The sequence below is a fragment of the Belonocnema kinseyi genome, chromosome 7 (assembly GCF_010883055.1).
Source record: "Belonocnema kinseyi isolate 2016_QV_RU_SX_M_011 chromosome 7, B_treatae_v1, whole genome shotgun sequence".
NCBI lineage: Eukaryota > Metazoa > Arthropoda > Insecta > Hymenoptera > Cynipidae > Belonocnema > Belonocnema kinseyi.
In genome coordinates, this window is record NC_046663.1 from 17026782 (window position 1) to 17040664 (window position 13883).

At 32.7% G+C, this 13883-nt stretch overlaps 1 protein-coding gene across 1 annotated transcript in view; it reads left to right on the top strand.

Annotated features, from left to right (window-relative positions):
* Nucleotides 1-13883, top strand: part of LOC117176354 (discoidin domain-containing receptor 2) — a 212220-nt gene that overhangs the window by 150321 nt on the left and 48016 nt on the right. Inside the window, exons 9-10 of the mRNA XM_033366596.1 lie at nucleotides 6779-6930; nucleotides 9325-9632. Coding sequence (XP_033222487.1) covers nucleotides 6779-6930; nucleotides 9325-9632 — 460 coding nt within the window. The remainder of the gene's footprint in view (nucleotides 1-6778; nucleotides 6931-9324; nucleotides 9633-13883) is intronic.

Genomic DNA, 13883 nt, shown 5'->3' on the forward strand with positions numbered 1-13883 from the left:
AACGATTGTACCCGGAATATTCTGTTAAACTGATCGTCCTTATCATCGGCGCTCTTGGAGGTGCCAAGCTTTCACTTGCTATTAGCCTAAAAAGCATCCCTGCCTGTCAGCAATATGCTAGAACACTTGCGGGAAAAATGCAGAAGGCGGTTGTCCTTGGGTCGCTCCGTGTTCTTAGGATACACGAGGCTTTTGCTGCATCGTCCTATTGATTCCTTTATAGACTGTAACCAACTATCTCACGGTTGTGACACCTGGTTGTGGCTGAAATTTTACCGCGATTTCGCTGGAAGCGGGTGCAATTTTTCAGATTAGCACCCGCTCCCGGCGAAATCCTGCTGTTGTCCTTATGAAAAATTTTTAATTATATATATATTTGGTACATTTAGAAATTTTAAATATTTTTATTCTTTAATTTTACCTTTTGGATTCTATTGCGTACTATTGTTACTTTCAATACGACAATAAATAATTCCGAAAAAAAATTCCATGTATGTAAGTGTCAAATGAGTGACTTTGTTCATGAAAATTGTTTATAACAATGTCAACTGTTATTTGATGGAACTCTAATATATAACATTCTTGTTCTACTGATGAAAATAAATCATTTCACAAAAAAGAAAAAATGTTTATGCATATAAATGACAAATAAGTGAATTTGTTTATAAAAATAGTTTATAACAATTACGATTATTGTTTCCTAATATTCTTATGTATACCATTTTGTGTCTTTGCATCAAAAGAAACAGTTCTGGAGAAAAAACCAATTTTTTATGTATATAAGGGCTACGTAAGTGAATTTGTTTATAAAAATTGTTTAAATTACTAACTATTATTGTTTTGTGGGGCTTCTTTGGAAGTAGAAATTATTTCTTAACATTTTTCTAACAGAATCTATGTAAGTAAATCATTTGAATTCCTAACCTTAAAGCAGTTAACAGTTATATGAATTAATTTGTTTATAACAATTAACAAATTCTGGATATTTATTAAAAAGTTAAAGTATTGTTCAACAAAAGTAAATGGACTAATTATATACATTTTCGCAAAAATGTCAATGAATGGGGCTAAGTAAATATCGCAAATACAACCAATTGCAACTTTTAAATTTAATAACAAATTATTAAATAACAAATTTAAGAAACTTGCACCCGTTGAAAATTATCATTTCGGCTGAAAATAAATCAAATTTTTTATATATTAAAATTTTCTTTAACTTTAGAAAATAATTTTGAATGAAGACTCTTTCAACCCTAGATTCGTGCAAAGTAAAAGATCGTTTCTTGTCTTCAGATGCAGTAAACTCGATTGTTTAATCTTCTTTTTTATTAACTTCATTGTTGATAATACTTCGGTATTCAATTTGCATTTTCAAATTGAAAAAATTACGAAAATATAATTGATGTTCTGAGCATTTAATTTTACTACTCTTTATTTTAATAATAATCATTAAAACAAAATTTTTTTACAATTTAAAATTATTTCATATTTCCATTCTTCAGTTAATGAATCCGCTTGAAAAATTCGAAACTTTTTAGTGTGATATCTCTGTCGATAAATACTTTATTTTCCCTTTCCGTGGAACCAAACGAAACAGCGTATATCCATTAAACTGATAATTCCTGGTTTTTTGTAAAAATCCACTTATACGAGCTAAAAACATGGGAATATTTTGATCCGTACCAGATTTTAACCACTATTAGGGTCTGTTTTAATCTTGCAATTAAATCAAGTAACCAGGCAATTCACTCTATTGCCGATTAAATAAAAAGTATCTCACTTTTTTATTTCACTCTCTGACAAAAACGCATAAACGTAATTTGAAGAGGAAGCACATTTTTAAAAGAAATAAAAATTTTGTATAAACTTTTATATTAAGTTTATTTATTTTATAAGGTTTTTTGAATAATATCATTTTTCTAGGATTGATGAGAAAATTAAAAACAAATTTTTTGCGACTTTATGTATGTTAAATGGACATTACAAGAAAGAGTTGATTTTCAACAAAATAGTTGAACTTAAAAAAAGAAATCCTTAAGAAAAAAAGTAATACACAATTAATATTTTAAGTAACAAATATTTCAATTTTCTATCATGAATATTTGAATCTATACGCAAAGTCCAATTTATAACAAAATAGTTGAATACTTAACCAAAAAATATTTAATTTTCAACCAAATACGTTTCTAAACAAGAGAATTAAAATACTTTACAAAAGAGATATATTTTCTAGAAAACATGTTAATTTTGTTATCTTGAAATATTACTTTTATTACATACGGTATTTATGAAACAAACTGTTAAATTCTGAACTAAAATGATAAATTTTCAACAAAAAAATTAATTTTTAATAAAGTAGTTGTGTTTCTAACTGGGCTGTTAAATTTTCAAGAAAAAAAGAATCTGAAAGAAAAAGAATAAATTAGTAGTGAAACCTTAATCAGAACAGATTAATTCTTATACAAAAGAAGGATTCCTAACAGGAAAAAATTTTTTGAAAAGGAGAGAATTTCAAATTAAATAAATAAATTATCAACAAAATACTTTAATTTTTAATCAAAGAGATTAATTTCAAACTAAAGTCATGAATCGTCATGAAAAAAAATCAATTTTTAAAAAGCAGTTTAGGTTTCAACCAAATATTAAAATTTTTAACCAAGAATAATGCATTCTTTGCAAAAAATTTAATATTCATATTCAATGTTTCAGATTTGATCAGATATATAAATTCAAATTTTAAATAACTATTTATTTGCTTATTTGTTCTTAAGGAGCTACATTTTTTATTTTTGTAGGATTCTTGAGAAAATTCAAAAAGATTTTTAAAGCTATCAGATATGTCGTAAAATATTAACATATTTTGTAAACTCATTAAAACTTGAAAAATATCTAAATATGAATCGAATTATTCCTAAAATTGCTTTAAATCTTATAAAATTAAAAATGTTGTCTTAAAATCTCGCAGATTGCTTTTTGAAATTTTTATAAATATTCTAAAACATTTTTAACTATTCGTAAATATTCTTTCGAAATCAATTCTCCTAAATAATGGAAAATCATCTTATATTTTCCCACAAATCGTAAAAAAGTTTTTTTATTATCCTGAAATTTTTTTAAATCCCTAAAAAGCTTTTAAATTTTACATAAAAATCTTCAAAAATTTAAGGCTTGGTTAAAATATTTATAGTCTTTACAAATTTGGAATTATTTCTTGAAAACTTCTATATATTATCTAAAATGATCTTCGTTTTTTCTTTAACTTTTTATAAATCTTTCGAGTTAAAAAGGTGCTCTAGAATGTTCCAAATTTTTATTTGGCATTATCAGAAATATTTTCAAAAGTTTAGAAATATTTCCAAATTCTATAGCATAAATTAATTTTTTTAACAAAAAATTAATCAAAACATTTCAATTAATCGCAATTATTTTTGTTTCGTTTTCGCGAAACCTTCTATATTTCTTAAAAAGCTTCTAAGTTTGTTCCGGACAATATAAAAATATATATTTTGTTTAAAATTTAAAAATCTCCGAATAATTAAACTCCCGAACTGGAAAATTCCCAAAAAATAAAATCCTCAAATTATAAAATTACCAAATTATAAAACTTTCGAAAAATTAAATTCCCCAATCGAAAAATTCCCGAAGCTTTTATAATATTGTTGGATTGGGAAATTACCAAATAATTAAATTCACAAATTATAAAGTTTCCGAAAAATAAGATTTCCAAATTATTGAAATTTCCAAGTAGTTTAAACTATTGAATTGAAAAATTCACCAATAATAAAATTCTGAACCGTTTTTGATATTACCGAGTTTGCAAATTCCCGAATAACTAAATTGCTAAAAGATAATTTGGGAATACTAAAATACCTAAAGCAGAAAAATTTTGAATATAAACAATTCAGGCTTTTTTATAAATCAAAATTTTAGCATGTAATATAATTTTAATTGCAATGATATATATAATAAATCTTACAAATGAAATAATTTTAATTCATTAAGTTTGGCAATTGAATAACTTGGGATTTTTCTACTTTGGATATTTTATAACTGTGAAATTTTTTGCCAGACATTACCAAATTTGGTTATATTATGAACTTTCGGAAATTTAACGGAATTTTATTATTCAGGATTTTTTTAAGTTTTGTAATTCGGTAATTCTATTATCAGGTAATTTTGTCATTAGGAAATTTTTTTGTGCGAGAAAGTTTCAATTCGGGACTTTTTTCACTAGAGAATTTCATTATTTGAGAATTTTATTAGGCAGAAATGTTTTTAATCGAAAAGTTATTAATTCAGAAATTTAACTATTCAAAAATTTTCTTATTCGGGAATTTTCTTATTTAGACATTGCATTATTCGGAAATTTTCCGATTCAGAATTTTTCCGATTAAGAAATTTTTCGATTCAGAAATTGTATTGTTCTAAAGTTTCATCATTCCAGAATTTTATTATTCGGTAATTTTCCAATTCGGGAATATAAAAGTGTCGGGAATTTTCTTTGTAACGATTCTTCAGTGGCGCTGTTGAATATGTAACTATTTCGTTGAAAATATGTCTTCTTGAATAAAAAATTAATCCGTTTGGGAGAAGATTCATATATTTGGTTTTAAATGAGCTTCGAAAAATTATAATAATTAAACCTGCAAAACAAAATAAACACATAAAACTGCGAAGTTTTTTGAAAACTTTATTTGTATATTAAAAGTTGTTTTTCTCTCAAGTAAGCCTCAACCTCATATTTACGGGCAGGTGTCCGCGCTAAGTATTTTTCTCAAAGATTAGACGCGAGGAGAAATTATGAAAGGGGGAGTAGAGGATACTATGAGGAAATAAGGGAAGGGGCCAACAAATAAGAGTAGGTGCATTAAGTGGAAAAAAGGGGTGGACAGCAGGGGAAGTCAGGTGAAATGAGGGGAAGTTTAGAAGCTCAAGTAAGAGTGGAAGTACTTAAAACGAGAGGATGGTTTGTAGGGAAGTAATAATAATTTTGGAAATGGTACTAAGGAAGGTCGGAAAAGTGAGCGTAAATGAGGGTCCCGAGGAAAGTGAGAAAAAATGTAAGAAGCAGGAAAAATTGTGCAAGGGGAAATAAGTGCGAGTGAGAAGAGGGCTATTAGGGTAGTACGTATGTGTAAGGAAGGGAGAGTGACGACTGGAAAAGTGTAATGTGGGAAGAAGTTTGTTAGCTAGGCATCTGATAGAAGGGGGACGTATAGGAGGGAAAAGTTATGGCAGGGAAGGGAAGCCAAGGCAGAAGTGTGGGTGGCATGACAAAGAAGGCGATTGAAGAGAAATAATAAGAGAGGAAGTTGGGAAAGTGAGCGAAATTAGCGGTGGTGAAGTATCGAAAGTGAGTGGTAGTAAGGTAGTGGAAAGCAGAGGAGCAGCATTAAAGAAGTAAAAGGAAATATGAGAGAAATAATGAAGGGCGTTAGAAACGTGAGCAGAAATGAGGGAGCTGAGGTAAGTAAGACGAAATGGGGGAAGCAGCAGAAATGGGGCCAAGCAGTAGGAATTGGGGCAAGCAGGAGAAATTATCAAAAAATATTTGATTCACAGTGACGGGACGGCTAGTAGAGTAGTGCGTGAGTGTAGGAAAGAGAAAGTGTTGACTGGAAAAGGGCAGTGTGAGAGGGATTTTTTAGCTAGGCATGTCATGAAAGTTGGTAGTAGAGGAGGGGGTATTTCAAGTAGGTAGCGAACGTTGAACTGTGGGAAGAACGCGAGGAAAAAGGGGAATTGAGGAGCATTAATGTGAAAAGAAGTAAAGAGAGTGCTGCGAAATAACAGGAGGTGAATCAAGGAAAGTGAGTAGTCAAGCACTGAAAACGAAGGTAGGAGAATTAGGGAAGTAACAGGAAATATGAAAGAGATACATAATGGAATCAGAAAAGTGAGCGTACATGAGAGAGATGAGTTAAGTGAGAAGAAATTCTGGTAAGCAGGAGAAATAGTGGAGGGGAATTGAGTGAAAGTGAGGCGAGGGCTAGTAGGATAGTACTTGTATGTGGAGAAGAGGAAGTGATGATTGTTAAAGAGTAGTGTTGGAAGAGGATTGCTAGCGAGGCAAGTGCTAAGAGGGGGTACTACAGGTGGATCAATTAAGGGTAGGGGAGGAATTAAAAGGTTGAATTGTAGGAAAGTTAAGTGAGAAGTGCAAGAATATATTGGAAGAGGAAGTAGGGAAAGTGGCACAGTAGGGGGCAATTATAATAAGGAAAGGGATAGAGAAATGGAGGCAGGGCTAGTAATAAACGACAGAGATGTAAACGGAACGAGGAGAGGGCTAATAAGAGAAACTGAGGGATGAAAAAGTAAGAAAACATGAGGGCGAGGCTAGCAGTAAAGAAAAGATACTTAAAGGAGATGAGGGGAAGACTATTAAGAGAAACTTAGGGAAGAGGAAGTGAGTAAAAATGATAAGAGAGGAAGTAAGGAAGTACGGAAAAGTAAAGGAAATTAGGAGTTTGGGGGGGGGAAGAAGAAATTAGAGGAATAGAAGTGGAAAAGTTATGTGTTAACCTAAAAAGTGTGAAGGAAGTGAAATAGAGGAGTAAGAAGTGGGGATATGGAGGGGAAGCGTAGGCGCAAGTGTGGGGAGGGAAAGTAGGGGGGCCTACTTTAAATCATTTTTTAAGGATATCTTGTTGGTTCTATAGTTCCTCCATATTGAATCGGTTTTCATTGTTTGAAGGCAAATTTAGAAAGATACTTACATTTTTTTTCCTGCACAGTTGCCTAGAGTAAACGATTTTTTTCTCGATTCCATGGACAGGAGTTCCCGAGGTGCAGCCAGTCATTCCACTTTTGCTTAACACGGCCATCAATCTTGGAAGGCCAATTCCGCCTGTACAGGAATATCCATCTAATCCACCGCCAATTCCACCACCTCCGGAAAAGTATTACGCCAGTACGGAGATATGCAAGGTTGGTTTTAGTTATTTTTAGATTTTTTGTGTTTTTCAAAAAAAAAGCACACAAAGCATGTCCCTCAAATAATAACTCCAAGGTTAAAATAGACACAGTTGGTAATTATTTAGAAAAAATTTTTTTCTGAACAAGTTAGTCTGGAGATCACAATGTTTGTGTGATACTAGGATTTTTTTTTTATAAAATGTTATTTCACTTCAAAGAGATGTATGAAAGCATATTTTTGAATTTTTTTCTATTAATTTTTTTATTTAACAACAGAGTTAAGATGAAAAATGCTAAATAAGAAGAAAACCTCAAATATAATAATGTATCAACCAATAATTGTTATTTATTTTATAAAAAATTCGATAATCAATTTTGTGAAAAATTTTATTTTTAAAAACTTTATAAACAAATACAAGTATTTGTAAATTTTCATCCAGTCGATTTAGCTTCTTTCTTTAAAAATAAATTTTTAATTAAAAAAAAAATGTTTTTTCATTGTCCAATAAAAACATTAACTAACTTTCTAAGTAATTTGCCTTAAAGAACTTATTAAAAATTTAATAACACGCTATTCACTCAAAATTGAAAGTATTCCATGATCAACGAATGAAAATTTGTCAAAAATAACTTAGAAGTTTGTATAAAAAGAATTTTTTATTAAAAATTGCATGTTTATAAACAATAGAGATTTGATTTTTAAATCATTTTTAATATTCACAAACTATTTTTCATTTCGAATGCAATTCAAAGTAATACACAGGCAGTTTTAATCACAAAATTAAATATTTTTATTATATTTATAAACAAACGCGCAGTATGAGTGATTTTTAAGAGGTCGAACTTGAAAAAAAGTGTTTTGTTTGACTTTCCAGCGTTTCTCTTTTAAAATGTGTTATTACGTCGTAAAAATGTTTTAATATTAATAAAAAATATTATGTAAAAAATGCCATTATGGAAATTACTTTGATAACAAATCAGATTGGTGCAAATAATTTTTTTTAACAAATTACTAGTTAGTGACATTTTTTAGTTAATTCTTGTTTACTTTTTGACGTATATTTTTTACTTCAAACGTATTCCGCTGTAAATTTTATTGCATTAACAATTTGTTAATAACAATTATGGTTATGAAATAAAATACAATTTCCAGAAGCATCATTGCCAAGGCAAACAAAGCACGTTGAAAAAATTACCACAATCTTCCCAAAATAGTTTAGTCTGCAAATTTATTTATAAAATTTGCATCTAACAATAATAAATACATTTTATTTTGTTTTTTTAGGTTAGCGTATTACTTTAGATTTCAGTGAAAACGGAAATATTTTATAAATATCCAAAATAATTTAAGACTCACCTACCATTGCTTGAAAAAAGACAACTGTAATGACAAATTATTAATTTTCTATAAATTATTAGGTGATTCTTCTTAAATATTTATTGTTTCATTTTACGATTTCATTTAAGTTTATTGTTTTTAAAGATGTCAATAAAAAAATTATTTTAAAAATCACCTTAAGAATTAACATAGTTTTATTAGAAGAAACATAAAGAATACTTTAAAAGCAATTCAAAATTGGACCCACAATCGTTTTCTTAGCTAAAATTTAAAAACTGTAAATGCGATTAAAATCGCACAAAAATTCTATTTAACGTCGAACAATCAAGTTAATTTTTAAATTTTCTAAAAATAAAACCAAGAATCTAATGACCAAATTTGAAAAACTACCACAAAATCTTTCTATTCAAACCTGAAAAAAGCAAACTTCCTAAAAAAGAGAAGAAAAAAAATATTTAAAAAATTTAAAAGTAAATAATTGAAATAATCAATAATATTATAAATAATTTATTATTAATATTATGAATAACAATAATTTAATTTAAATAATAACAAATTATTTTCTGTTTTAGACATTTTTTTCCCTTTTGCAGATTGCAATCGGATCATTTTGTGGTGGTTGTTTAAATTTTATTATGCATTCAAGGTACAAAATTCGAAAAATTCTTGAACTAAAAAAAATGTATATCTCTTTCAAAAAGTCCAATTTTTGTTAACCCTTAGCCTTACTTTAAACCAAATTATCGAATTTGAAAATCATCAGTTTATTTTTAATGCCTCTTCTGCTAACCGTGAAGATAATTTTTCACGGTATTTAATACTACATTTATTCTTCTAGAATATATTCATCTGGTTTGTTAGTAGTCTTTAAAATGCCTGCTCATTAAAAATTAGAAAATGCCTAATTAGTCAAACAAAAGCAATAACGCATTTCCGAGTCGAAAATAAAGAAGGTAATATCCAGAAGGAAGAAATTAATAAAGAATGAAATGAATATTTTTCTTTTGTAACTTTCGTCTGTTTAGTCCTTAGTGATAGCTCATTACATAAAAGGTTCTTTGTTTCAGAGTCCCCTTCCTCCCTTGCCCCCATCTCCAAACCCGAGTACACCAGTAGCCATGAGCGTGAAGGCCTCCAGCAGCTTGAATAGTTATAGTGCTGAGGACATGCTCACGGAGGAGGAGGATGAGGACTGCGTCTTTGACTTTCCAAGAGAGAGGCTCAACATTGTCGACAATCTCGGGTGTGGTTACTTTGGAGACATTCACATCTGCGAACTTGATAGATGTCCTGGATCCGACAAAGTCTTCAGGAACACTATCACGGACCTCGTCATCGTGAAATCCTTGCGGCCAGGATCTTCCGAAACTCTGAGGTTTGGAAATCAATTGATAATGTTAATTTTATTATGATACTATTAAGAAGAAATTAATCAACTTAGCCAGGATCCTCCGACATTTAAAGGTTTGATAATAAATTACTACTTCTCTGTTTATTATTACACCATTTAGGGATCATCCTCAATTCCTTATAGCCAGTTAGGATTCTGCAAAATTATGAGCTTTGGAAATCAATTGATATTTTTATTATTATAGCATTAAGGGAGTGACTGGAACTTAACTAGGATCCTCGAAAAATGTAGGGTTTTGACATTAATCAGTATTATCATTTTTATTATTGTACCAATAAGGAAATTTCCATAAGCTAAGCCAGGCTCATCCGAAATTCAGAGGTTTGGAAATAAATTGGGACTTTTCTGTATATTATTATACCATCAGAGAGTATCTAAAACTCAACCAGGATCCCCCGAAAATCTAAGCTTTTGACATTAACCAGTACTTCCATTTTTATTAGTGTACCAATAAGGAAATTTCCATAAGCTAAGCCACGATTATCAAAAATTCGAAAATATGGAAATAAATTGGGATTTTTCTGTATATTATTATGCCATTAAGAGAGTATCTAAAACTCAACCAGCATCCTCTGAAAATCTAAGGTTATGGCATTAACCAGTACTTCCATTTTTATTATTCTACCTATAAGGAAATTTCCATAAGCTAAGCCACGATCATCCAAAATTCGGAAATAAATTGGGATTTTCTGTGTATTATTATACCATTAAGAGAGTATCTAAAACTCAACCAGGATCCTCCGAAAATCTAAGTTTTTGACATTAACCAGTACTTCCATTTTTATTAGTGTACCAATTGATACAAGCCGGGGGTGTAGATGGTCGTCCCAACCTGATCTAAAGTAGAGAATTTTGGAGAGGAGATAGTGTGTTGTCAGGATGGCCAGGCGAGTGAAGGCCTGTCCGTGAGCGGGTGAGAGCTCGGCCGGTGATCGTGTAGAGCCGTCTGAACCTCTTCTGAGGCAGGGCTTCTCACCACGACGGTGACGACGATGAAGATGTGCTGGTCTTTTCGGGCGCGGCGAGCCGTTCGTGCTCTACCGGGCAGAGGCTGCTTTTCCGCGGCTTAGGCTTTCCGGGGCTGGATCTCTCCTCGTATGGCCAGAGTCCGGTTATTCGCCTGCAGGAAAACGTCGAGCTGGGCCATGGATCGCGCCGGGTTTCTGCGGCTGGTTGGTGGCGGCAGCGGTAGGCAAAGGGCCACTCGGACCTTCAGTAGGTACTGCCAAGCCTGCAGGCCGTCCATGGGCTGTCGCCTTAGTCACGGTTTCGGCCCTGAGGGCCCTAAAGGCGGTCGCGGGGAGAAGGGGTACGAGGCGACAGAGCTTCGTAACGCCCGGAGTGATCCAGGCGGTCCGAAGAAGCGGTGAAAGAGGTCGAGGGCCCGACGAAGTGAACCTTCAGGGAATCGGGAAGGAGGACTACCGATAGAATGATAGCCTTGGGAATGCCGTTGGAGGCGGAGGAAGGGCGTAGGTACCGAACTCTGGAAGGAAGAAAGATTGCGGGCGGGGCTGCAAGGAGATTACCGACCCTAGAGAAAGAGAGGTAGAAAGATTTCGGGCGGTGCTGCAAGAAAGCTTACCGACTCTAGAGTAAGTGAAGAGTGCGGGCGGGGATGCAAGAAGCGTACGGACCCTAGAGAAGAGAGAGAGAGAGACAGAGTGAGTGGAGAGAGAGAGGAAAGGAGAGAGAAGGAGAGAGGAGTGCGAGAGCAAGGTATTTTTTCTCAAGAGAGAAAGGACAACAACCTGGAATTTTGTTTGGATTCAAAAGCACTTTATTCTCAAAAAGTGGCTTACAAAAGTCAGCCGAAAGCAACCAGGGGACTGAGGTTACCCAGCTGAAAGCCGGAATAGAAGTGCGTGCCTTCGCTTGCACGCACCCGCTTTTATGTCCGATGGCCGAGAGGCGGGCTGGTCGGCGATTGGCGCGGTCCTCTCGGCCACTCGCGTCGCTCATGGAGGGGCGCGTCGGCTGCCCGGTCCATCCCTTCTACTCGTCATGGTGAGCGCACACCCGAACTGTCCAGCGACAACATGGCGCGTCGGGCGAAGTCGCTCGAGCTTCGTGTGCGGCAAAACGAGATTCATACAATGTTTTGCAGAATTGGGCAAATATAAAATACAAAAATGTCACAAAGTACTAAAATAAGAATAACTAGCGAAAATGTAAGTATAGCAATTACAGGTCAAGTTTTTATAAAATCGAGAAAATATAGAGCATAAAATAAGAATAACTGGCGAAAAATACAAGCATGGCACTTAAAAAGATTACAAACGGTGAAAATTAAAATAGAAAATCTAAACTTAAAAGGAACACATTTATAAAGCAAACCTAAAATTAAGAGAACTCGATATCGTAGAAAAAAATGTATACATTTATAAAGAACCTAAGATTACAAGAAGAGCTTACAATGGAACAGAATTTCTAATTTTCCTGTGTTTTATAACCCCGGTATTTTTAACAATAAATAAAAATAAAAGGGATTTAAAATACACGAAACGAAAATTTAGCATTTTCATTTAACATAGAATTTTGCTATACGTATTAGTCACGTTGGGTTGGCGACCGCTGGTCGCTTTTCCAACAAGAAGGAAGAGAGAGAGAAAAGAGAGAGAGAGATGACGCGGCGTGAGTCATGCTCACAGGCCTGGCGCATGAGTCCGTCGCAGATGCGCCAGGTGTGTCTTTATGACTCCCTTCCTTCCATTGACTAATGGAGAGAAAGCAAGGTCGTCTTATTGCCACTCTAAAGCAATTTAACCCAGAAGGTTTTCCCAGTCTGGGTTTATGTTTTGTAAGCACAGACGGGGAATTATTCCAGGCAAATTGCTTCAGAGTGGTTCTCAACTATGGGGCCATAACACAATAAGGAAATTTCCATAAGCTAAGCCACGATCATCAAAAATTCGGAAATATGGAAATAAATTGGGATTTTTCTGTATATTATTATGCCGTTAAGAGAGTATTTAAAACTCAACCAGCATCCTCCGAAAATCTAAGGTTTTGACATTAACCAGTACTTCCATTTTTATTATTGTACCAATAAGGAAATTTCCATAAGCTAAGCCACGATCATCCAAAATTCGGAAATTTGGAAATAAATTGGGATTTTTCTGTATATACCATTAAGGGGGTGTCTGAATCTCCACCAGGATCCTCCAAAAATGTAAGGTTTTGACATGAATCAGTATTTTCATTTTTATTATTGTACCAATAAGGGAATTCCCATAAGGTAAGACACGCTCATCCGAAATTCAGAGGTTTGGAAATAAATTGGGACTTTTCTGTATATTATTATACCATCATAGAGTATCTAAAACTCAACGAGGATCCCCCGAAAATCTAAGCTTTTGACATTAACCAGTACTTCCATTTTTATTAGTGTACCAATAAGGAAATTTCCATAAGCTAAGCCACGATCATCCAAAATTCGGAAATTTGGAAATAAATTGGGATTTTTCTGTATATTATTACGCTATTAAGAGAGTATCTAAAACACAACCAGGATCCTCCGTAAATCTAAGGTTTTGACATTAACCAGTACTTTCATTTTTATTATTCTACCAATAAGGAAATTTCTATAAGCTAAGCCACGATCATCCAAAATTCGGAAATTTGGAAATAAATTGGGATTTTTCTGTATATTATTATACCATTAAGGGGGTGTCTGAATCTCCACCAGGATCCTCCAAAAATGTAAGGTTTCGACATAAATCAGTATTTTCATTTTGATTATTGTACCAATAAGGGAATTCCCATAAGGTAAGACACGCTTACCCAAAATTCGGAAATTTGGAAAAAAATTGGGATTTTTCTGTATATTATTATACCATTAAGGGAGTGTATGAATCTCCACCAGGATCCTCCAAAAATGCAAAGTCTTGACATGAATCAGTATTTTCATTTTTATTATTGTACCAATAAGGAAATTTCCATAAGGTAAGACACGATCATCCGAAATTCGGAGGTTTGGAAAAAAATTTGTATTTTTCTGTATATTATTATACCATTAAGGGCATGTGACACAGCTAAATACCTATATTACCGACCTCACTTTTTTAGTTCACTGAATGTTTTTCTGAACCTAAGCACTTTTTTTGTAAATAAAATATCGAGTTGAAACTCTGGAAAAAGTATTAGAGTACAATAAGGTACGTTTGGGTACTGCATTTTGGTAGGAACTTCACTGAAAATTATTTTATTTTTTTT